The following is a 25,434-nucleotide window of genomic DNA, read 5'->3' on the forward strand; positions in this document are numbered from 1 at the left end:
GACTATGACAACTTTTTTTAATGACATTTATCAATCTGTCTATTTATTTATTTATTTTTATGCCCAACCACAGTTTCCCCTCTCTTCTCTCCTCCCAGTTCCTCCCTGCCAACCTTCTCTCTGGCCCCCCCCCCCATCCACTCCTCGTTTTCTATTCAGAAAAGGGCAGGCCTCCCATGGAGATCAACAGAACACAGTATATAAAGTTGTAGTAAGACTAAGCACTTCACATTGTATTAGGGCTGGGCAAGACAACCCAGTATGAGGAGTAGAGTTCCAAAAGTCAGTAAAGGAGTCACAGACAGCCCCTGTTCCCACTGTTAGGAGTCCCACAAGAAGACCAGGCTACACAACTGTAACATATATGCAGAGGGCCTAGGTCAGTCCCATGCAGGCTCCCCGATTTCATCCATTTACCTTTGAGTTTCATGATGTCATTGTTTTTAACAGCTGAGTAATATTCCATTGTGTAAATGTACCATATTTTCTTTATCCATTCAATTGAGGGATGGCTACATTGTTTCTATATTCTGGCTATTAAGAATAATGCTGCTATGAACATAGTTGAGCAAGTGTCCTTGTGGTATGATTGAGCATTCTTTGGGTATATGCCCAAGACTGGTATATCTGAACCTTGAGGTAGACTGGTTCCCAATTTTCTTTTTTCTTTTTTTTTTTTTTTTTGGTTTTTCGAGACAGGGTTTCTCTGTGTAGCTTTGTGCCTTTCCTGGAACTCACTTGGTAGGTAGCCCAGGCTGGCCTCGAACTCACAGAGATCCGCCTGCCTCTGCCTCTGGGATTAAAGGCGTGTGCTACCACCGCCAGGCTGGTTCCCAATTTTCTGAGAAACTCCTATATTGATTTCCAAAGTGGCTGTACAAGTTTGCACTCCCACCAACAGCGGAGGGGAGTGTTCCGTTTGGTCCACAGCCTCTCCAGCCTGAGCTGTCACTTGTGTTTCTGATCTTAGCCATTCTGACAAGTATAAGGTGGAAGCTCAAAGTCATTTTGATTTACATTTCCCTGATAGCTTAGGATGTTGAACATTTCTTTAAGTGTATCTCGGCCATTTGAGATTCTTCTGTTGAGAATTCTGTTTAGAACTGTACCCCTTTTTTTAATTGTATTATTTGGGTTTTTGATGTCTAGTTTCTCGGGTTCTGTATAATCTTGGAGATCAGCCCTCTATCAGATGTGGGGATGGTGAAGATATTTTCCCATTCTGTAGGCTACTTTGATGGTGTCCTTTGCCTTACAGAAGCTTTTCAGTTTCATGAGTTATCACTTATTAATTGTCCATCTTAGTATCTGTGCTATTGCTATTCAGGAAGTGGTCACCTGTGCCAATGCATTCGAGATTATTTCCCACATTCTCTTCTATCAGGTTCAGTGTATCTGAAATTATGTTGAGGTCTTTGAACCGCTTTGACTTGACTTTTATACAAGGTGATACATATGGATTGTTTGCATTCTTCCATATGCCAACATCCAGTTATGCCAGCACCATTTGTTGAAGATGCTTTCTTTTTTCCATTGTATAATTTTGGCTTCTTTGTCAAAAATCAGCTGTCCATAGGTGTGTGGATTTACTAACAGGTCTTTGATTTGATTCCATTAATCCACTGTCTGGATTAACATAAAAATCCATGTTTATGCCAAAACCATGCTGTTTTTATTACCTTAGCTCTGTTGTAGAGCTTGAGATCAGCTTGAGATTGGGGGTGGTGATACCTCCAGAACTTCTTTTATTATACAGAATTGTTTTAGCTCTCCTGGGTTTTTTTTGTTTGTTTGTTTTTCCATATGAAGTTGAGTATTGTTCTTTCAAGATCTCTAAAGAATTGTGTTGGGATTTTAATGGAAATTGTTTTGAATCTGTAGATTGCTTTTGGTAAGATGGCCATTTTTACATGGCAACTTTTATAAAGGAAAATATTTAATTAGTGCTGGCTTACAGTTTCAGAGGTTTAGTCCATTATCATCATGGTGGGAAACAGACATGTCCAGCAGGAGGCTGGGACACACTGGGTATAGCTTGAGCATATAAAAACCTCAAGGCATGCCTCCACAGTGACACTTTCTCCAACAACACCACGAGTGCTACTCATTATAGGACAACCATTCACACACAAGTCCACGGGTCTCACACCTATTCAAACCACCAAGCATCCAATGAGGTCATACAGGACTTGAATATTCTGTCTTGCACTCTTGGTGTAGAACTATTTTTCCTGTTTTCTGTCAATTTTTCAGTTGATGTTTAGTCTAAAATCCATATAGGCATCCAGATAGGATGATTGAAATAACAGAATAAGTACTTCAAACTTTTTACATCTCACATTTGTTTAGAGTTCCTCTTGTTTAGATTTGTAACTTCAAATTTAAAATTTATATTAATTAAAAATTTCATATGAAATATAAAAACCTTGAAAAAAGAATTTAGTCATGCTTTTCAGATCCAATGCCAACTCTAAAAATTATGTCATGTACTCCTATGGAAGCAACTGCACACTTAGAACATGCTTCTCTTACAGGTTAATGTTAGCAGTGTTTTCTTAGGCTCTAAGCTGTAGATGATAATCACGCCTTGGGTCTGTTCACATGTGACATGGTCTTAGTGTTTTGGTTTGGTTTGGTTTGGTGTTTGGTTTTTGGTTTTTCGAGACAGGGTTTCTCTGTGTAGCTTTGTGCCTTTCCTGAAACTCACTCTGTAGCCCAGGCTGGCCTAGAGCTCACAGAGATCCACCTGCCTCTGCCTCCGGAGTGCTGGGATTAAAGTGGTGCACCACCACTGCCCACCACATGTTCTTAGTTTTAATTTGCTTATTTATACTTTGGGACAGGTACTTAAGTAGATGGGAAAGATGTTTATAGTTTGAAGCATTTCTCTCCAAAAATTTCTTTTTACTACTAGATTTGAAAATCTACTCAAATGGAAATTATAATATATTCAGGATTCAGAATATTGTCTTAATGAAAATGTGGAATAGCTTTAATTTCATACATTTCTATGAAAAAGAAACTTGACAGTTACTTTCCTTAAAAAATGTTTGTTACTTCTGCATGTTGAATGTGTGATGAAATATAGTTTAAATTTTCAGTTTAATATCAAATATTTCTAATTGTAGTCAGTAGTAATACCCACTGATTTGCACCTATAGCCCAGAAATGGTCTTTTTTTACTAGATACTGGATTATATATGAAGGGTACAAAATTAGTAGGTTATAATTCATCCTGAGAGAAGCATATTTTGTGTGTGTGTGTGTGTGTGTGTGTGTGTGTGTGTGTGTGTGTGTGTAAAGGAATTTTTGCTATTTTGTTTGGGGAAAGATTTTTGTGGTTTTATTTATTTTGATTTTTGTTTACCTGTGTTTGTTTTTGACTTATTGGGAGGTGGTATATGTAGTGTTGGTTGGAGGTCAAGGCCTTAAACATACAAGCTAAGTAAGTACGTTATCACTGAGATGCATGCCTGGTTTCAGGGAAAAGTTTCGTTTTTGTTGGTTTTTCTTTTCTTTAACTTTAGATGCTTTAAAAATATAGTGAACTTTTGCAAGAAATTTAAAACACTTTCCAAATTAAAGTTATTATCAGTTTGTCAAAAGGTTAGTTGAATCTTAAGTAACTTTTATTACACTGTGGTTTATCCTTCTGTATATACATATTTATATACATATTTATGATGATATTCTTCTGTTTGTTGAGGCTTAAGTTCGTTTTAAGTGTATTCTGGAAGAAAAAATAGGTTATACACAATGTATTTTTATTTTGAATTTCTCCACCCTCCTATTTCTTTAGGAGTTGATCCCCCTCATATTGTGTACAGCATGCCTACACCCTGAACCTAAAGAAAGAGACCAGCTCCTCCACATACTCTTCAACTTGATCAAGAGGCCAGATGATGAGCAAAGGTGGGTGGACAGGGATAAACAAATGCAATGCCCACGTACTCACTTTTCTTAATGAGCATCATATTTGGTGATTTAATCTACAGGCCTTTTTTCCTTCCCAGTATGGATTTCGGTGTGCTAGAACTCTCCATCGTGTGTATGACTTCAGTAGTGTTGTCATCAAGCTTGCTTTCCTTCTGTTTACCTCCTCTTTTAAAGAACATGCAGTTTGCACCAAAAAATAGACACATGATAGGGAAAACACTCTGTGAAATTAAACCTGTGGAAATAAGTAAGTTCTTGAAGCAAAAATAGCTCTGAAAAGTATGCAAATCCTGTTGAGCCCCTACTCTTAAAAATTACTGATAAGTAAGTCTTTGCAAAGTGAATCAGTGCCTTGTTCTCAAAGTATTAATTTATCATGGACTCTAGACATGTGTATTTACTGAGGATATTACCAAAACTATCTTATATTTTAATCTGGAAATTCTATTAATTCAAATCTATTAATACCCTTTCCTGATTTCTAATACAGAGGCATGTCTTAGTGCTCAGTGGTTAGCTTATAGCTGAGACTTCATTATAAAGAGGATAGAACAAGCTGCATAAACCTAGTGTACTTGCACATGGTATAGGCAAATCAGCGCTTCCTTAGTCTGCAAAATGCAAGAAGCCATAGTTAGGTGACATGGAGAAAATTGATGGCACAAGCATTCTCATATCCTTAGATAGGAACCTAGCCTTATCTACCAATGTGTGTTCTCAGGGCTACTTTGAATGAGTGCTAAGACCTAGAAAATCAGGTAGTAATAAAACCCTGATAGGGCCAGGCAGTGGTGGCACAGACCTTTAATCCCAGCACTTGGGAAGCAGAGGCAGGCAGATCTCTAAATTCGAGGGTAGCCTGCTCTACAGCGTGCAGAGTGGGTTCCAGGACAGGCTCCAAAGCAACACAAAGAAACCCTGCCCGGAGGGGGCGGTTACTTGTTAGGTTCTACTTTGGATTTTCCTCGTTTAAAAAAAAAAAGAAATGTTCCAGTGGAAAGCAAGTTTCTTTTGATTTGTTTGTTTTTAATCTTGAGAGAGAGACTTTCTGATTTAATGGCACTTGCCATTTCAAGAATTTTTCTTTCAATTTAGAATTTTCTGTGAAGACATAGACTCCTTGGGGTGCGGGGAGTAAAATGTGAGCAGTGAGCATTTGTCAGAAAGAGGTACTTGGGAAATAGATATCCCTGAATGAAGCTGGATTAGGAAAACCAGTGTCAGATCCTTCAAGGAAAGTATCAGCTACCTTAAGAATAGGTAGAAGATACTGAGTAAGACAGCCATTACTTTGCATAAGGAAACTGGTTGTTTCTGCCCTCCTTTATTCCACAGTCTGAGATTTTTCCCAGTCAGAAGAAATAGAAAGGAAGATGCAAGTGGCATCCTTTTGACAAAATCATGGGGTCTTTGATAAAATCCTGTAAACCAAAGAAAGACCAGAAATCACCCAAGAAAGTACACCTTTCATCTTAGTGATTGGCAAGCCATCTCAAATTTTTTTATTAACATAAATTCTTGTTGTGAAGAAAATAAAAACTGAGGCAGAAGTGAAATCATATGACTAATCCTGCACTCAGGAGAGAGTGGCAGATGGTTTTGTTAGTTTGAGGCCAACCTGCTCTACGTAGTGAGTCTCAGTTTAGCCAGCACTATAGAGAGAGACATTGTCTCAAAATGAAAAAAAGAAAGAAAAAGGAAAACCAAGTTCTGAAAAAAGGAGAAAAGCAATTCAGTACAGCACATAAAGTATCTCATATGCCTGAAGTGTCTCTGGAGTAAAACTAATGTGTAGTTTCTTCCTGTATCTCAAAGCAAATCAAAGTCGGAACTGTTTTCTCTTAGAGAAACAGAATTATCATGAGTCCCCATAAAATTCACTGTAGAATGAGCATAGTGGTGATTCTGAAAATGTATAGTAAATTTGAGCATAGTACAGTGACATGTGTGAAACATCATAATAAAATTAATCCCTTATCAGTATACTAACTACAGATTTAATAATTGTCATAATAAAATCCACAATAACACTGTACCTTGAAAAATAATTTATTACAGAAACAAATATTATTTGACATTCTGGAAAGGAATCAAGAATTGATGGCTGTTATAAAACAGAAAGGAACCCAAAGAAATATTAGAGGGAAAAATCTATAGGGAATTTTAGAGGGGAAAGTCTAGAATAACAAGGTACCAGAAAGAAAACGTAAAATATGCAAGTTTTTCAAATTCACATTATAGGCCTCATAGATTTAACACTACTGAAAACTAAACACATGTTATAAACGATAAATTTCAAATATCAGTAAACCACTGTGTTATTTGGCCTCCTGGAAGACTGAAGAATTGTTTCTTCAAACAACTGGTTTTAATGATTCCCAAGAACTCTTCAAAACTGGCTCATAATTTATAGTGATGGACAGAATGTAAATTCACATCTCTTCTAACATGATTATATAAAATATCTTGACATACATCAGTGTCTTTCTAAATGGCATAAGTAATACTTTATCAGCAGCTTGATAACCTTGAAAGCCAAGTGGCATATTTACGATTTCATTCAGGATAAGTTTACAGAATTACATATAAAAGGCCTAGCAATTCTTCTTTAAACTTTCCTGTAATTTAAACATCCCCTTATAATCACTTTTCATGAACTTAGCCATCCATGTATTTATCTATCCTTCTATGACTTAAAATGAGCAAATTAGTTTATAATCTCTGAACGTTGGTTCCAGTCAACTCTTCCACACTGAAATCCAGTTTCTCTTTCATTGTGAAAGGCTTTGAAGTCTGAAGTTGTGTTATTCCAGTGACTTGTGTTGAATTTGTGCACTGGAGTTAGTTACCTTTAGACATTAATTCGTATTATCTCTCTGCTTTCCTACTTATGCTTCATTTCCCATTTTTCCCACACAAATGAACATAGTATGCCATAATGATTAGTCTTTATGAAAAGTAATATATGGAGGCTGGAGAGATGGCTAGGTGGTGAAGAGCACTGGCTGCTCTTCCAGAGGTCCTGAGTTCAATTCCCAGCACCCACATGGTGACTCACAACCATCTATAGTGGGGTCTGATGCCCTTTTCTGGCATAAAGTTAATAAATAAATTAGTTTTTAAAAATTTGTTAAATTAAAAACAATAATAAAATAAATATTTGCACCACTGAGTTATCAGTATATCTCCAGAGGAATACAATATTTTGGCCACAATCAAAGAAAATATAGTTATTCCAGGGAGAAATTTATTTTCACCTAAATCAGTGGTTTTCAACCTCCCTAATGCCCCGATCCTTAGTACAGTTTCTTCATGTTATGGTGACCCCAATCATAAAATTATTTTTATTGCTACTTCGTAAGTATAATTTGCTATGGTTATGAATCATAATGAAAATATCTGATATGCAGTATATCTGAGATGTGTCCCCCCGGTTCGGAACTGCTGATCTAAATGGTGATTTGCTTGCTTGAGTACACAGAAAATTTATGCTCTAAAGCAGAGGCTATGAATAGCTTATATTTCAGTTGTAAGGTAGGGTCTGCTTTGGTCTTACAATAGCTAGCCAATCGGTGAATTTGGCTCTTTGTCAGAATCTAACAGAATTTAGCATCTTTATCTTCCCTCATCTCTCAGGATTATTGAGAACAGAAACCATTTTGTTAATTAATTGGCAGAGACCCTGAGGAAGATCAGGAGTGAGTTAGTTCATTGGCTACAGTACTTCAAAAACATTATTGCCCATCACAAAACGTGTGCAACACCATGTGGGTTCCTGGGGATCACACCAATATCTGGGGGAGTCAGAACTGTTCTTTCAACATAAGTCAGTTGGGAACTCTGCAGCAGTGGATGGGGGAGAACTACCTGGAACAGGTCCTTCCTAGAACATGCATGCAGCCCCTAATAGCAGCAGTTAGGAACAAATAGCATGGAATCACTATAGGACAGCAGCCTGCACACAGGAACTCAGGATTGGTTTGATGAAGAAAGTGTATTGTCTACCTTAAGAAGTAAAATGTTCAAGTCCTAAGTAAAGCTGCATGGGGAGTCTGGCCATAGGGAGATGAAGCACCAGTGGATAGAATAATGCACCTGGGTGGTTTTCTATTGCAATCTTTATCTTAATAATAAAAGAGTTTTGCTTGTGTTTTGTAAAATGGAGTTGTGCTTTGTAAGTGTTTATCTCATTTTAGAGCTTCTTTTTACATCTTCTGTTGTAACATATGAATCATGAGACATAAAGCTGGGAACTTGAAGTAGAAGGAGCTCCAAAGTTATGATCACATAGCCTATGATATCTTGACATTGACACTATGTCTCTGTCTCTTGTTCTTAGTAGAATGTACCCAAGAACAAGTGGAGAGACTTGTCCTCAGGACACAGCCAGTCGGGTGTCACTAGCAACATTTATGCACACTAGTCAAGTAGAAATAAGGGAAATTAGATCACTATAGAAATGCCATATAACTTGAAAGTTTTCTAAGGACAGTTGGTGATACTATACAGGAAAATGCATGTCTCATATCTCATTTTCTTCTTTTAAAAAGTGCCTTTCCCCATCTTGGTAACTTAGTAATGAAATACCAATTTAAGTTTGCAAGGCAAAACTATTTTTTGGTTTTTTTTTTTTTTGGTTTTTTTGAGACAGGCAAAGCAAAACTTAAACATAACCACTGCCACCTGGTGGCCAAGCCTTCACATAAGAAATAAAGCATTCTTGCCTCTTGTGTTTTCATCTTATAGAAATACAAATTTTATTAAAATAGACTAATAACAATAATTCATATTATGATATAATATGAATGAAAAGTAGATTTTCTAGCATCTGCTTGATAGATAGCCACTTGTTACTTTTTTTTAGTTAATTAATCTCAGACTTCTTTAATAATATCCCAATAAAACCTAGTTTTGTACTCCATTTCTGCAGTTCTTTGACAACCATAAATGATACCATATTTCTAGCTAAATAGTTTGCTAATTAGTCTTATTTTTACTGTTGTAGTAGCCCACTTACAATGCTATTAACGGTGTATTGGCCATCTGACCTTTTCTATTTTGAACTGCATTTTAGAGCTACCACTTTTTCCTTTCGGTGGTTAGATGTGGTTTGTATAATGGTAGTATATGATTTCAAGTTCTGTACATGTATAGCATGAAGAAATATTGTAAGTGCTTAAAATTTGTGTGCCAGTGACTATGATCAGGGTCCAGGATTTCATGCATGTGTGTTTGTTAGCCAGAGGGCAGTTTGGGCACTTTCCTCGGGCACAATGCACAGTTTCACTTTGGTTGGCACTAAGGATAGAGCCCAGGGACTCACAGATGATCAGCAAGTGCACTACCACTCCAGACCTGACCCTTGAAACACATGCCTCAGAGAGCCCACAGATCTGCCTGAACTGGGCTTACAAGTGTGCCCTATCATACTTGGATTTTTCTACGTGCTTTCTTTCTAAGAAAGTAATTGTAATTATCAAACATTTGTGGAACACATACATATGTTTGTAGTTGGTATAAAAATACTGTTATTAGAAATGTCTCATGAGGAAGCCGGTGACAGAATTTCTCATTGTATTTTCTTTTATTCATTTTAATTTACCTAGCTTCCTAAGGTAGGGGAAAATATAAGAAATAGAAAATCAAAATGAAAAACTGAGAAATAGAAGCATAGGGTGATATAAGTAAAAGGGAATTTGTGTAGTAAAATTTCCAAAGACTGGGTTAGAGTGTAACTTGGATGGTTTGAGGTCCTGGATTTGATCCTCGGCACTGCAATTAAAAATAAGTGCATATGTATATTAATATATTAGTATATATGGACTATGGTGGGTAGAAGGTTGCTGTAATACATAATAAAGACATTAACTTGAAAATTTGAGACACAGCAATAAGGATGCTGGAATTGACTCTTTTCTTGTTTATTTTTTTATTTGTCTTAGTTTGAGTTTGTTTTGAGACGGTGTCTCACCATCTAGTCCTTACTGGCCTGGAACTTAGATAAACCAGACTGGCCTCCACTCACAGAAATCTGCCTACCTTGTCTCCCAAGTGCTGGAATTAAAGGGGTTCCACCATTCCTGGCTGTTTCACACTTTTTATGTCGTGGTTGTAGTTCTATTTTCTAATGCACATACAAGGTTTTTCCTATTATTTTCAGGCAGATGATACTGACAGGTTGTGTGGCATTTGCACGTCACGTTGGACCAACACGGGTGGAGGCTGAACTTTTACCGCAGTGTTGGGAGCAGGTAAGTTACCTCTTGGCTTCCTTAGCTGTTTTGTTCTTATACCTTAAGGTTTATATTGTCTTTTTAAAGTACATGGGAAAATCCATGAAATGTGAATTATGCTACTGTCAATAGCTCAGCACGTGGTTTATTTGCACAGAAGAATGCTCTGGGATGCTTTGCTGTATTCATTCATTCAGCAGATACTTAGAAAACACAAGTCCAGTGCCAGGTACTAGTGTAGTAACTAGGAAAACAGTGTGAAGAAAGACAAAGTAGAGGACTGAATGTGATAGAAAACATTGCCCTCCCGTGAGGACGTGCTGTTGAACCAAGAGTCTGAGTGAAGTAAGGTGCAGCAAGTACAAAGTCCCTGCGCTGTTTGCCTGGTGAGCTTGAGGGAGAGTTAACTGTGTGTGTGTGTGTGTGTGTGTGTGTGTGTGTGTGTGTGTGTGTGTGCGTGCAAATGGAGAACCTGTATAGATTGTAGATACATGCAGTATGCAAAGTGTAGAATGTTGAGATAGCAAGTTTATATATTTATAATTAAATTTATTTTACTGGAGTAGTTTTACTTTTTTTAAAATAATTTATTTTTGTTTTGTGTTCATTGGTGTTTTGCTTCCATGTGCATTTGTGTGAGGGTGTCAGAAGCCCTGGAACTGGAGTTACAGACAGGTGTGAGCTGCCATGTGGGTGCTGGGAATTGGACCCAGGTCCTCTGGAAGAGCAGACAGTGCTCTCAACTTCTGAACTATTTCTCCAGCTCTCCCCCCTTTTTTAATTAATTAATTTTTATAGTTTTACTTTTATAATGTATGCCAATATTCCAGTCCTGAAGAACTCAGATGTACTAGGTCATAAAACACCTCATCACATTACCTTTAAAAGATTGCTTTCTTATTATAGAGACAAGTTATAAAGCCTAATTTAAAATAGTCTTCTTGTTTAAAAAAAATGGTCACAAGTAACCCCAGTGTGTCACTGTTTAAAGTTCTAACCCTAATTTCTTTGGGCATTCATTTTATTACTAAAGTGGTAGAGCAACCAGGTTCAGTGTGTAAAGTGAACAGTATAGCACAGTGTACTACTAATTACCTCTGACAGTGGCACGCAGCATCTATTTAGGGTGTGTTTCTAACTGCTTAAAGTAAAAAAAAAAAAAAAAAAAAAAAATGAAGAAGAAGAAGAAGCAGCCGCCGCCGAGCAGTGGTGGCGCACGCCTTTAATCCCAGCACTTGGGAGGCAGAGGCAGGTGGATCTCTGAGTATGAGGCCAGCTAGGCTACAGAGTGAGTTCCAGAAAAGGCACAAAGCTATACAGAGAAATCCTGTCTCGGGGGAAAAAAAGAATGCACCATGAAACTTAGAGTTTATAAATCTGTACAACTATTCATGTGTATACATTTAATGTTTTGTAGTTTTTCCATTTTGTCTTTTTAACTTGCATTTGTCAAACTGAGCACAGTGATAAACACATGTAATCCCAGCACTCAAGAGACAGAGACAGGAGGAGTTAAGGCTAGACTCTGCCTCAAAAACCCTAATAAAATTTTAAAAGTAAAAAATTATACCAGACGTAGTGGTACATGTCTGTAATTTTAGTATTGGCGAGGCTGGCCAGAAGGTGCTGTGAGTTCTAGCAAGCCTGGGTTAATTTCTCAAAAGCATCCCCCAAAAAAAGAGTTTTGTTAATTCCAGTGCCACCTGGAGTCTATCACTGAATGGCTTTAGTGTATTAACAGTTACATTCATCTCTGCATCCAGTTTGTAAATTAAAGCTTTTTATTACCTCCAACACAAATGTGCTGTTAGGTCTGCTGTGGCTACTATGGGTCTCTTAAATCTCCATATGAAGTTTAAGATCACTCATTTCCATAAAGAAGCCAACGGGGATTTTTTTTTTCTATAATTTATTGAGTCTGTAGATGGATCTGGAGAGGATTCCCATCCTGATTATATAAGTTTCCAATCTGAGTTTAGGGTTCCTTTCCATTCATCAGTCTTTTAAAATATCTACCATAGTGGTTTGTAGTTTTTAAAATGTATGCTTTGTTCTTGTTTTGTTCCTAAGTATTTAGTTGTAAAGTTAAAAAGAGTCCTGTTAGTTCATTAATTGAAGGAATAATTGATTTGGTGTATATACATATATGAGACATGATATGCTATGCTACACTGAGAAGGAATGAGATCACACTTTAAGCACAGGCCTCTGATATTCAGACTCTGCCTTCAGAGCAGTTGTGACCGGGTTAGATATAGCTCGGAGACATTAGTTACACACATGTCTGCCATCTCTTCTGTAACCTTTATGATCATGGCCAGGGATCTAGCTAGCCACCCACCTCTAGTTTGTTGCCCAGTAGATTTCTATATAATTTCTTTTCTTAATTTTAGGCATCCAAAACATTATTGAATTATATCATCTTTTGATACTGGAATATGAGAACACATATACTTCTTTTCCAGTCAAAGAAAGATTTATATTCTATGAAGAAGACATATGGGAACAAAGTCCAGTATGTGACTTTCTTTTATTTTTTGTTCCAGTTCAGTATAGTCATCACATAGCAAAACTCCACTGTTTTGCATATACAAACTTTTCTTACAGGAAAGAAGTCTTCTTAAACGGAACATAGAGTTCTTACGTAGCTGGTTAAAGCGTGGCTAACCTATTGGCTAGCCCCAGGGGGAGAAAACAGACTGGTGCCTATCACACGTCAAGTCTCTAAGGTCCAGAAGATTTCTCCACCTTCTGTTGCTAGGAGAAGTGCTTGCTTCTGACATCCTAAGAGAGCCTATTCCTAGGGAAACACACCATTTCTAGATACCTTGCCAATTCTTCGTCTTTGATTTTCCCATTTTTCTTTAACAAATACCCCCTGCGTCTTGATGTTTAGGCTGCCCTTGATTCCTTTATTCCTGACCCAGGTATAGACACACAGGGAGTCCCAGAGGGGAAAAGGAAGACAGTGTACTATATTCTTAACAAGATGTGTGGTGAAAAGTAGTAGTCTTTTGGAAGAAGCGAGAGTGTTGCTTACCCTTGACTGATGTACTTGTTTTTGACTCCAGATTAATCACAAATATCCAGAAAGAAGACTGCTTGTGGCAGAGTCCTGTGGAGCGCTGGCACCTTACCTTCCTGTAAGGATCTCTACTTAACAGTAGAGTGTCTCGTGTTGTACATTTTCCTCCACTCTTTTAGCTATGCTGTTGTGCAAAAGAGAGAGAGGCTCACACTATTGCAATGTTTCTGTAACTAAGTACATCCTAATTGGTTGTACGTGCATATGTAACTATGCCGGTAGTTCTGACGGTATGTTCTGAGGACCCAGGGAAGTTCCTTGTGTTCTTTCAAAGAGGTATATAAGGTAGAACCTATTTCCTTATAAGACCTCTTTTGTCCCTCACATATTTACATATGCAGTGTTGGTGCAGAAGTAATAGTGGACAGCAATGCTCCTGCATGGCACTGATCAGAGAGGTGGCCCTCAAATGTTCTAATAAGGACTGTGTGCCTCACAGCCACATATTGCCAAAGCAAGCCAGTTTCATTCACAAAAGGACTTTGCTTAATCAGTAAAATTATTAATTTTACTATGTTCTCACCCTTGAATCTTCGTAATATTCTATGATACAAAAATGAAAGTGATAATAGAAAATGCTTTGGCTGCAGACTGACATTTGGCAGGGTTTTCAGGAAAAGCACTTAGGTTTGTGTTTGAGCACTGAGGGCAGTAGCTGGTTTCTTTCCTGGGGTATCAGTTTTTCTCAGCAGAACCACATACTGTCAAGCTGTGCTTATTCAGACTTGGGCATATGACGGATAACTTCATTTTCATGAAGTAAGTTGTCACTTGGAGGAAAACAAATAGACAAACCCCCTTTCCAGTGTTAAAAATGAATATTGAGTAGGTTTTAGAATTGTGGGAAATTTGCATCTACCACTGTAAGCCTAACAGCTTTTAAATGCATAAAAGCTTTTTAATAGTATAAATTAGTAGATTTTTTAATGATAAAATTTGCCAAAATCTACATAATCTTATGTTCTAGATTTTCCCCAAATTCACAATGTGTATGTTAATTAACATAGAGGCATTCAGTCTGAGATGAAGCAGTGAAATTTAAGTTCAGAGATTTATTGTGGGATTTGGTTTGGCTTGCTTTGGTTTTTGTGAGATAAGGTCTCACTGTATCCCTGGATAGCACACCACCCATGTGCTAAGATTACAGGTCTTCATCATCACAACCAGCTCACAGGTTTAAATGTTTGTTTTGTTCAACTGATAAGACTTAAGAAAAAGTCAAAACAAAAGCCAGTTTTTATTTTATTTTGTTGATTATGTATTTTAAAGGTGCCAGACCAAGTTCAGGCTTGATTAATTTTATAACTTGACAAGTTTTAATAACTCGTAGAGGGGTATGAATTTGAGTATTGATGACCTTATTTTATTTAAGATCTATTTTCTTTCTAATTACATGTCATTGAAAATGTAGGGGTACATATGAATGCAGATGTCCAAGGAGGAAGTATGCATCCCTCTGCAGCTATAGCTAACAGACAGTTATAGCTGTCTGTTACAGCTGCCTGATGTAGGTGTGGGAACAGAACTCCGGTCTTCTAACAGCAGTAGACTTAACGACTGAGCTGTCTTCAGCCCCGATAACTTCATTTTCATCTCAATTTTTAATTAAGCTGATTCTTTAACATAACTGGGAAGAGTGGTGTAGGGTGCTAGAGGTTTATCTCAGTGATTGAGCCCTGCCTGCATTAGTGCAGCTCTGGGTTCCCAGCATTTATGTCAGGTGTCTCACAACCACCTGCAACTGCAGTTGTAGGGGTTCTGACACTCTCTTGGGGCTCCCACAGGCACTGACCTTATATGTACACACCCACACTCACATACACACAACATTTATAAATACAAAATAAATTCTATTAACAGTAAGCTAAGTCACAGCAGTAACTGACATTTTTATTAACTATCACCGTATTAAATAACAGCATAAATAAATCATAAAAATGTATTGGTTATTTTCAGAAAGAAATTCGTAGTTCCCTGGTTCTTTCAATGTTGCAACAGATGTTAATGGAAGATAAGGCAGATTTGGTGAGAGAAGCTGTGATCAAAAGCCTGGGTGTCATTATGGGCTACATTGACGATCCTGACAAATATCAACAGGTATGTCTTTCAGCATGAACTTCTTTTACCCTGTTATAAATTCCAAATAATGTACTGATTCAGATAGTTGACAGTCTGCAGGTGAGATGCTGTGTCCCTCACAGCAGCAGGAATGATGGCTGCTTTCAGACCAGCAGCCGTGAGGAAGTTGGAAATGAGTGTGCGTGTTTTCCACACCGTCTCTGCTCATCCATGGATACAGTAACACTTAAGAAAATGGAAAGGATTTGTAGATGAGTGTCTTCCTTAAAACGTTTTCTGAATTTCTTAAAATGCATATTTGTTGTGTTTTATTACTTTTTTTTTTTTTTTTTTTTTTTTGGAAATTTACTTTTTTAACAATCTCCATTTGCCTGTTTCTCTTTTGCAGGGCTTTGAATTATTGCTTTCCGCCCTGGGTGACCCCTCAGAAAGAGTCGTTAGTGCAACACACCAAGTATTTTTACCAGCTTATGCTGCCTGGACAACTGAACTTGGGAATTTACAGTCTCATCTTATACCTACACTACTGAACAAGATTGAAAAGCTTCTTAGGGTGAGTTCTTCTTTTTAGAAGTTCATAAATTGAAAGGGTCTGTTCTAGAGACCTTTCTAAAGAAATATAGGGCCAGAGACAAGGTGTACCACTTAGCCAAATAGTGTAACGCATCACCACTGCAGAGAGGTGAGGGGCCAGAAGAGAAGGTGCATTGGGCGCTGTTGGCTGGAATAGCACCTTCCTGGGAAGAGCAGACATTGTCCAGAGTGCCGGTCCCTCCCTGAAGGTGCATTGGGCACTGTCAGCTGGAATAGCACCTTCCTGGAAAGAGCAGACATTGTTCAGAGTGCCGGGCCCTCCCTGATCCTCTGAAGACATGACTGTTTTACATAAAACATCAGCTCTAGTTCCAGATTGCAGAGATGACTAGATGCTAAGTCTCTGTAATCTCTTATTTCTATGTCAGAACTACTTTAACTATGCTTACTTGAGCAGAGACATCTTAAGAGAGGACTTCATTCTCCTCAGAAGAGTTGGTAAAAAGTTGAGAAAATAACAGATACTTCTTTTTCTAACTTTTCTTCTACATGTTCTTTGAGAGGCTAGCAGAGAAGCTGGTGTTTCATGGGTGCCTACATATACTGCTAAGGTCGATACATTAGATTTAAAAACCCACTTCACTCTTAGAATCCTCTGAGGGGAACTAGGGTTTGGTGCTTAAGTAACTTGTCAGGGTCCCCAGCTGTCATACAGATTGGTTTCTGACTCCAGACTCTGAAGTGTTTGCATTCTTTCTGTCTGATTGATAATTAACCAGGCCTTGTTTTATGTGTGTGTACCTTGCTATGGTTTAAGTAATACCACATTGCTTCTAAATGTGTGTCCTACTTAGCTAGTAATGTTTCTGTTAAGAAAAAAATTAACTGACATACCAGGTAGATCTAAATGCAATAACTGCTTTTATCTCTAATAGTTGTTAGTATTTTGGTTTGGGTTTTTTGTTTTGTTTTGTTTTTTCACTATAACGTTTGGCTTTTGGGTGCCATATTAATCCTGTTTCTGTCAGCTTTCTCTTTCCTTTTATCTGTGGAAGCGATTACTTGCAAATACAGATGGTACCAGGTACCTGAAAGCCTTTAGGAAGTAGAGAAATAGCAAATGATTTTACAGGATTAGCAGTGTCACACTTACTGTGACTCCTGTGACACACTCTAGTATAAAAGAATTTCAGAAGATAAAACACTCTCCAGAAAAAGTGTTTCCAGCACTGGAAATGGCTGTTCCCAATTTTTCATATTAAAGATTCTGGCATGTCTACAAGTGCCTTCTTGCTTCTCAACAGTTTAGATGGACATCTCTGTTAAGTATATGTTTCAGGTCTAAAATAGAGGTCCTTAAATGTTTATTTGCCATAGAAAGGGAAGCTGTCATGTATCCAACTTGCAACATGATTTCAAAAGCCTAAGATTAGCTCCCATCCCCTTATGTTTCAGGAAGGAGAGCACGGGCTGGACGAACATAAGCTCCACATGTACCTCTCTGCCTTGCAGTCCTTGATCCCATCTCTCTTTGCAGTAGTGCTCCAGAATGCACCTTTCTCCAGCAAAGCCAAGCTGCACGGTGAAGTGCCCCAGATCGAAGGTACTGGACTCAGCTCTTAAAGGAAGCTGTAGAATATTGGCAGTTCAGCTTCCCAAAGAGGCTTTTTGATTCTAACCATTATTTGGCAGCACAGTTACTAAAATGTATTGTATGTATAATGTGTAGACTCTTGTGTTCAGAGATTAGTAAAGACTCAGATAAACTTTATAGTTTCCTCTTTTATGGATAAGCCATGTGAGATTATTCTGTAAAAGTCCTTGCTTTTACCCATTGGGTGGGTAGGTGGGTTTTGCTTGTTTGTTGGTTTTATGGGAAGTTCTGTGTTTTGTTGAGGCAGGGTCTCACAAGTGAAGGCTGGCAGTTTCTGTAAGGAAGCTGGAATAGACATTTCTGTCTCAGATCTGAATCATTGAAAAGACTCACTTAATAGTTAATAGTGTGTGAAGTTTGTCGTTTTCTCTTTATTTTTTTCTTCCCTAACTGTTTTGTTTTCAATAGAGTAAGATAAATAGAATTGTAATTTTTAATAATAAATATAATTTCCTGCTGTGTTTGTAGTAGAAAAAAACAAGCATGTGGTAATATTTTTCTCTCCTCCTCCCCTATAGAAAGAAAGTGGCTTGACTTCAGAAACTTGTAAAGTCAAGCTGGGAATACATTTGATTGACAGAATGCTTACCTAACACATGGGCAGGGGTACTAGGTTCAATCCCCAGGACTGGGGTTGGGGAGAAAGAAAAAAATACATGAAGTTACTCTCCCAGTAGACAATAAATGATCTTTGATGTGTAAGAGGTGGTTGGCAGCCATACTGCTCCTAAGCAGTACACCTAGGAAAAGGCTGTACGCAGGCTTTTCCTGTGTATGAAATATCTCTGTAGCATTTTCAGGTTTGTGAAGTTATCTGTGTCTCTTACTGGCTTCTGATAAAGAATTATTGTATTGATAATTTAAAAAAAGAAAATTTCATAAGCGAAACACTTGGAAGATGAGACTCCGTAAGGATTTATAAGTAGTCACTGTGATTCTACCACCCACTAAAGTACTTCTTATCTTAAATCCCTCTTCCTCTTCCTGGTTGGCTGTGATAGTTTGCTGAAGTTCTCTTAACAAAGTACCACAAGCTAACTGTCTTAAGCAGCAGAAATACGCCCTCTCATAGCTAGAGGGCAGAAGTGTAACGGGAAGGTATTGGGAGAAGGACCTGCAGAGAACTGAGAGGAAGCTGTCCTATTCCTTAACTTCTGGTGGTTTATGGGCCTTCTTTGGTGCTCCTTGGCTTGCAGATGCATCTGACTCTGTTGTTCCCTTCACACTGCATGCTCTCTAGACTTTTAGTGAGGACATCAGTCATATTAGATAGGAGCCTCCCCACCCCACCTTCGAGATGATCTCACTTTATCTAAACACACCTATTTCCAAACAGAAGACTTGAGAGAAGAAACTAGTTCAGCCTATGTAACTACTACTTCTTGTGATTGTCTTCATTACACCAAGTAACACTCTTGTTTTTAGTTACTGTTGTTATAACTCTTTGGCTTGGTGGTGGTGGTGGTAGTGGTGGTGGTGGTAGGTTTGTTGGAAAGGATGACATAAGTTTTTCTTTGTTGCCAGTTATTTTAGTGTGTGTGTGTAAACATTAACCAAAGTTTATGTCAGACACTTTTGTGTCAGGCGTTAGGGGCGTGCTAGTGAACAAGGTAGCATTCTCTGACATTTTAGAACTAACCTCCAGCAATTCCTAGTAGCTGTTATTCTGGAGAATTACCGTGCACATTTCATTGCTCATAAGATTCTATTTTTTAATGTTTTACCATCTTATTGAAATGTTATTCTGGGAACTTTTATGTAATATTGTATGATAGACCAGGTTTTTTTCGGGTTTTGTTTTGTTTTGTTTTTCAGAGCTGAGGACCGAACCCAGGTCCCTGCACTTGCTAGGCAAGCGCTCTACCACTGAGCTAAATCCCCAACCCCGACTTTGGGTTTTTAAAACTATTGTTAAGTAGAAAAATATTTTGAGGTTCTTGAGACATTCTTTTGTTGTTGTTTTTGTTTTTTGAAACAAGGTCTCTGTAGCCTTGGCTGTCTGAAACGTGCTCTGTAGACTAGACTCACACTCAGAGATCCACCAGCCTCTGCCTTCCATGTGTTGGGATTAAAGGCACATGCTACCACACCCACCTAGACATTCTTATTTCTTCTCTGTAGCTTAATTATCCACATAATAACCTATTTCCCGTCTTATTTCTGTTGGACTCCAATTTTAAAATGCTTTTAGTCCCATTCCTTATATAGTCAGTCTCAATCCATCTGTTTTAATTGTAATTATTGTTTTCCAATCATAGTGGACTAATTTTGAAATATAAGAATTCCATCATATGTAGCAGATTGTGCCCAGTATGACAGAACTCTGGTTGAAATTGTGTCATATATGCTTTGATGTGATGTAGAAGTTTAAACCCAAATACCCCTAATCATCCAAATCTTCTATTGCTGAGCAAGGCTAGTAAAAATTCAAGCAGAAATCTAAGTTGTGAGTGATAACCACATCACCCTCATTTCTATCTCTGGGTATTATGAGTACAAATAGGAGCGTTCAGATAACAGCCATGACCATTCTCTACATTTAATATATTGTTGAATGCCTATTGCAGCACAGGAGTATGATAATGTCTTATTTTTACATTTTTTAGGTTAGGTACTGTTTCAAATTTTCTGAAGCCTAATATCATTAAATATATTTTCAGCAAATACTGAACCCTTCTGTATCTTTTGGGTGTGATTACTACTATCTGGAAATTTATATCCTACAGTTAATGAACTTACTGTCATACATTATTCACTTAATAGTCACGAAAGTATTCCACAATACCGTGAAAGCATGGGCTATCAAGATGGCTCCATAGATGAAGGTGCTTGTCACCAAGCCCAACAACCTGATTTGAATCTCTAGTACCCACATGGTAGAAAGAGAACTTGCTCCTTTGAGCTGTCCTCTTACCACCATGCATATCGTAGCTCATGTGTACCACCCCCAAGCACACACAGGCAAAATTAAAATGTCATTTAGAAAAGAAATTTGAGCCAGGTGTAGTGATGCAAGCCTTTAATCCCAGCACTTGAGAGGCAGAGGCCTGCAGACCTTTGTTAGTTCAAAGCTAGCCTGGTATACAATGCAAGTTCTAGGACAGCCAGGGCTACGAAGAGAAACCCTGTCTCAAAAATCAAAAAAGAAATCTGATTGTGAGTCATAGGATTATAGACTTCATTAATATACTTAAGTTTTTTAAACATACTAGTATATACATGTATGTATTATATTTTAGCTACACGATTGAAAAGTGAGGTTTTTTTTTTTTTTTCATTTTCCCTTCAGATTTTGTTCAAGTTTGGAATGTGGGACCTTGGTTACAGTATCTATAGAGATTGTGCTTTAGCTTGATGGTCACTGGCTTTAAAACTTTACATTAACTTAAACAGACTGAAATTTTTAAATAAAGCATTTAATGTTGAACATTGACTACTAAAGAAGTTTAGCTGAGGCTTGAATATTTTACATCATTATTCTCTCCTATGAAACAGTATTTTCCCTGCTTTTAACTTTAGTCTCTAAAGGATATCTTTTATTATATTGATTGGCATAAACAGTATAATGGGATTACATATTTTTGTTTTTTTAATTAAAATTAAATTTTTAACTAAATCCATGCTTTTTACTGGAGTCTTATTTCAAACCAATTTTAATTTAAACTACATTATTATTAGTTTTCAATAATAAGCATTCATTAAATTATTAAGTGTGGGTGTCTCATCTCCTAAATGTTTGAAATTTAAAGTTTATAACAAGTTAATTGAATATCAGAGCCTTATTTGGCTTTGGACAGAATAACAAAGTGCTCAAACTTATTTTTTTCCTATGTGATTTATTTGTTATTTACAGTGACCAGGTTCCCCCGGCCTATGTCTCCTCTGCAAGATGTCTCTACTATTATTGGAAGTCGTGAGCAATTGGCAGTGCTACTACAACTTTACGATTACCAACTAGAACATGAGGGCACAACAGGCTGGGAGAGTTTGCTGTGGGTTGTCAATCAACTGTAAGTTACCACCTCCATATCCATTTTATATACCTAAATTAGCTCAATGAAAAATTGCTCATATTTAGGCTTGAGAAAGAGGGAAAGTTTATAAAATATTTAATTTGTTTAAGAAACATAAATTGGCATCTTCAAAAGCAAAACTTGAAAGGCGATTTTACGCCCACTGTGTATGTAACATTCTCTGAAGAAGCTCATCTTTATTATGTCAGGACTGATTTACTGCCTTGAGTGGTAGTTGCAGTAGACTTTAAACTACATTCTAATTTAATAGCTTTGAGTCTAGAATGGATGCTTTATTAAACCAAGGTTTTGTGATGTATCAAATCCATGATTTTGAATCCCATTAACTTCACATGCAGAAAACTTATATATAACTGATGTTTGAAGAGTTGATCTAGTAGAGTCCATTAACGCCATTTCAAAGGATCCAAACCCCATCCTTTGCTTACAGAGAGCATAAGGAAGGTTTTCAGATCTGCACTATTGCAAGAAATAGCCCAGAGACAGTCATTTACTTGTCCCCCTGCTGTTTTTCTCTCCTTTCATGCTCAGGTTGCCACAGCTTATCGAAATAGTGGGCAAAATTAATGTAACCTCAACAGCCTGTGTCCATGAATTCTCCAGATTTTTCTGGCGCCTTTGCCGGACATTTGGCAAAATTTTTACAAACACTAAGGTAAATATTAGTATTCCATCTTTACTTATATTCAAGAGACAGAATTGTAATATAATAATGTTTTACTAAAGTAAATAATAGCATGAGCCTCCCTTTATCTTCTAGCATCTTTAATGTCTTAGAATGCTGTTAATTAGTTACATTTAATAGTACATTTAGTCTCAGCTTAGGGTGTACTGAGATTTTATTATTATGAGATCTGCCACAGTAGATCTGTCAAAGGCTTTTACCATCTGGAAAGCAACCCTATTCTTTGAATAATTATCAAGGGTTTTTTTTGGGGGGGGTTGTTTGTTTGTTTGTTTGTTTGTTTGCCATATGCTCCAGATAGTGTTGGTCTGCGTAGCACTTGGTAAAAGTCTAAGATGATGAGCCACAGCAGCCTGTAAAATTTGCTCCAAGGATACCGAGTCTCAGAAACAGCATGAACACTCAAATCTGTGTCTTAGTCACTACCACAATGTGATTGGTCATGGTGGCGTTCATTACTGATTGTTTCAGGTGTTAAAATTTGAGGACACATGCATCCAATTCTTCATCAGTTCTATTAATCCATTTTTCTTCAGCTTATTGTTTGGCTAGTTGCTTAGAGAACTGATTTAAAAAGGTGGCTGCTATGATCAGGTTTTCATCAATATACTCAGTAAACATCCTAAGCTTCTGCTCCTTCCTACTAAATCTGTGTTATTGAAACATTTGAAGCAGAAACGTAGTCTGCAATAAACTCAACAAAATTCAGACTTCCTTTCTAGTGTGTTGGCTGCTAAGGTCTGTGATTTTTTTTAATAAGTAACCTGTTATTAGTGTTTTGTGAAATGAAGACATTCAGTCTTAGTTGTGTGATTCTACAGCTTCATCTTTTCACAATGTTCTCCCTCTTGGTCTACATTAAATGTGCAAGTCAATATGACTGAGATGCTGACAAGAAAGCAAACACTGAATCTTAACATTAATGTAAAGAAAGCAAAATCTATTTACCTCTTCACCAGTCTGATACCATTATCAGCAGGAATTGCTCAATAGTTCCTAAATAAATAGCTGTTATTGTTTAGAAAAACAAGTAGGAGTCACTTGAGCATTGAACACTATAGAGTTGTTTTCAGTGGTTTGAAATCTCTGATAATTCCAATTTAAAAAAACAAAAACAGCCGGGCGGTGGTGGCACACGCCTTTAATCCCAGCACTCGGGAGGCAGAGCCAGGCGGATCTCTGTGAGTTCGAGGCCAGCCTGGGCTACCAAGTGAGCTCCAGGAAAGGCGCAAAGCTACACAGAGAAAGCCTATCTCAAAAAACCAAAAAAAAAAAAATTAAATGAGCATTTGCTCTAACTTAAGATGCCGAAGTAAAATTCCTTATTTGAAGTTCAAATTTAAAAGAATTGATAATGGATTGTGATGTTTCATATTTTGAATATGCTAGCCATGAAAATCCTTAATGAGTGGAATTTCCTCATTCCCTTTAAATATAGCAAGATCCTTTTCCCAATACTTCTTTTTTTTTTTTTTTCAGATGCAAAAGCAAGAGGGTTTATTAGATACACGGGTACCCGGGGCGAAGTCTCTCGGAGGACTTGCGCCCCTTCCTAGGGCAAAGGGGACTTTTTATGGGATTCCAGGGCAGAGGCGCGGTTACAGAAGCAAGAAGCATAGTTACAGGGTCCCTATTGGTTGTTTCAAAGAAGGCCAGGGTGAACTTGGGGTCGTATGTGTGTGGCTGATCTGGCCTTGCCCAGGCCAGCTGCTTATTCCTCAAGGCCAGGGGGCCAGCCATAAAATATCCTGATTTGACTCAACTGTCTTTCTCCCAAGGCCGGATGGCTGGCCATAGTTATCTCTCTCAAGGCCGGGTGGCTGGCTACGGCTGTGAACTCCTGTTTTTCTGATTCCTTCAGAATGGCGTTTCTTAGGCTAAGTTATTGGGGGGGGGGACATTTCATCAGCCCAACGCCCCATGTCCTCATAATGGAGCGGGGGTCTTTCATTCCCCCATTTTCTTTTGTACCAAATGGAATCTTTCATTTTAGGATGGAGAATAAGGGGTCAGCTCCATCTCTGACTGTCTGAGCCTCTGATATTGCTGGGTTAGGATCAAGGCCTGGACAACAGAAACCCTATCCTTGATGAATTGCACCAATCTATTGAGGATACATGGCCCGAACAATAAAACGAGCAGGAGGATGATTAGGGAGCCCATAATGGTGGAGACAAGGGTCGTAAACCATGGTGACCTTTGGAACCATCCTTTAAACCATCTCTGTTGAGCATGGCTACTTGGAGCTGTCTGAATTGGCCGGTCTCCATAAGGGCTGCGGTCCCTGTATCTACCCCGGCAGCTATTCCGCCCATGGTAATTCCTCCCAGTAACAGGGCCAGCGTCAGGGAAACAGGCTCTCTGGTGATGTCCCTCCTAATGTCAGGAGGACTATTAGGGGGATCAAGGGGACCCCCGGGTGAGTCTTATCTTTAGTGGGTTTAGAGAGCGTTGAACTAGATGTCTCGGTGCCCTCAGTTTCGTCGGGTTCCTTGGCAGCCTTCACATGCGATGCGTGGACCCAAGCCGCTATCCCGTCAACCTTGAGTGCGGTGGGAGTAGTTAACAGGACGGTGTCTGGTCCTTTTCATCTAGGCTCTAGGTTTCTGGATTGATGGCGTCGGACCCAGACAGAGTCCCCAATCTTGAATGGGTGAGGCACCACCGGGCGGTTCAGTTGCTCCCGGTAGGCAGGGGTTTCCACACCGTCTTTTGCACCAATTGGAGGGCTTGGAGGTGCGCCTCTAGGGTAGGGCTAGTGGCAAAAGAGGAGATATCAGGGTGAAGGAAATTTACAATTGGTGGGGGAGCCCCATACATGATCTCAAGCGGGGTTAGGCCACGAGGCCCAGGAGTATTCCGGGCTCGGTAAAGGGCTAGGGGGAGTAGGAGCATCCAATCTCTAGTGCCAGTTGCAAGCGTTAATTTGGTTAAAGTCTCCTTAATGGTTCTATTTGCACGTTCTGCCTGTCCTGAGCTCTGGGGGCGGTATGCACAATGAAGTTTTCAATCAATCCCCAGTAGCCTGGCCACCTTCTGACTTACCTGGGAGACGAAGGCGGGCCCATTGTTTGACCCCAATATCTGGGGCATTCCATACCTGGGAAAGATGTCATCCAGGAGTTTTTTGGTTACCACGTTAGCGGTCTCCTTCTTGGTAAGGAAGGCCTCTGTCCATCCATGATGTAAGCTTG

At 38.4% G+C, this 25,434-nt stretch overlaps 1 protein-coding gene across 7 annotated transcripts in view; it reads left to right on the forward strand.

The window, feature by feature from the left end:
• Relch (RAB11 binding and LisH domain, coiled-coil and HEAT repeat containing) overlaps positions 1–25,434 on the forward strand; it is a 93,946-nt gene that overhangs the window by 36,748 nt on the left and 31,764 nt on the right. For all 7 annotated transcript variants that reach the window (XR_005092925.1, XM_037211020.1, XM_037211019.1 and 4 more), the window contains 8 exons: positions 3,800–3,912; positions 10,097–10,187; positions 13,241–13,312; positions 15,211–15,351; positions 15,722–15,886; positions 17,323–17,470; positions 21,375–21,531; positions 22,087–22,210. Coding sequence is in view for 6 of the 7 variants with exons in the window: in XM_037211020.1 (XP_037066915.1) it covers positions 3,800–3,912; positions 10,097–10,187; positions 13,241–13,312; positions 15,211–15,351; positions 15,722–15,886; positions 17,323–17,470; positions 21,375–21,531; positions 22,087–22,210 (1,011 nt within the window). In the remaining variant the exon portion in view is untranslated. The remainder of the gene's footprint in view (positions 1–3,799; positions 3,913–10,096; positions 10,188–13,240; positions 13,313–15,210; positions 15,352–15,721; positions 15,887–17,322; positions 17,471–21,374; positions 21,532–22,086; positions 22,211–25,434) is intronic.

The sequence above is a fragment of the Peromyscus leucopus genome, chromosome 15 (genome assembly GCF_004664715.2).
Source record: "Peromyscus leucopus breed LL Stock chromosome 15, UCI_PerLeu_2.1, whole genome shotgun sequence".
Lineage (NCBI taxonomy): Eukaryota > Metazoa > Chordata > Mammalia > Rodentia > Cricetidae > Peromyscus > Peromyscus leucopus.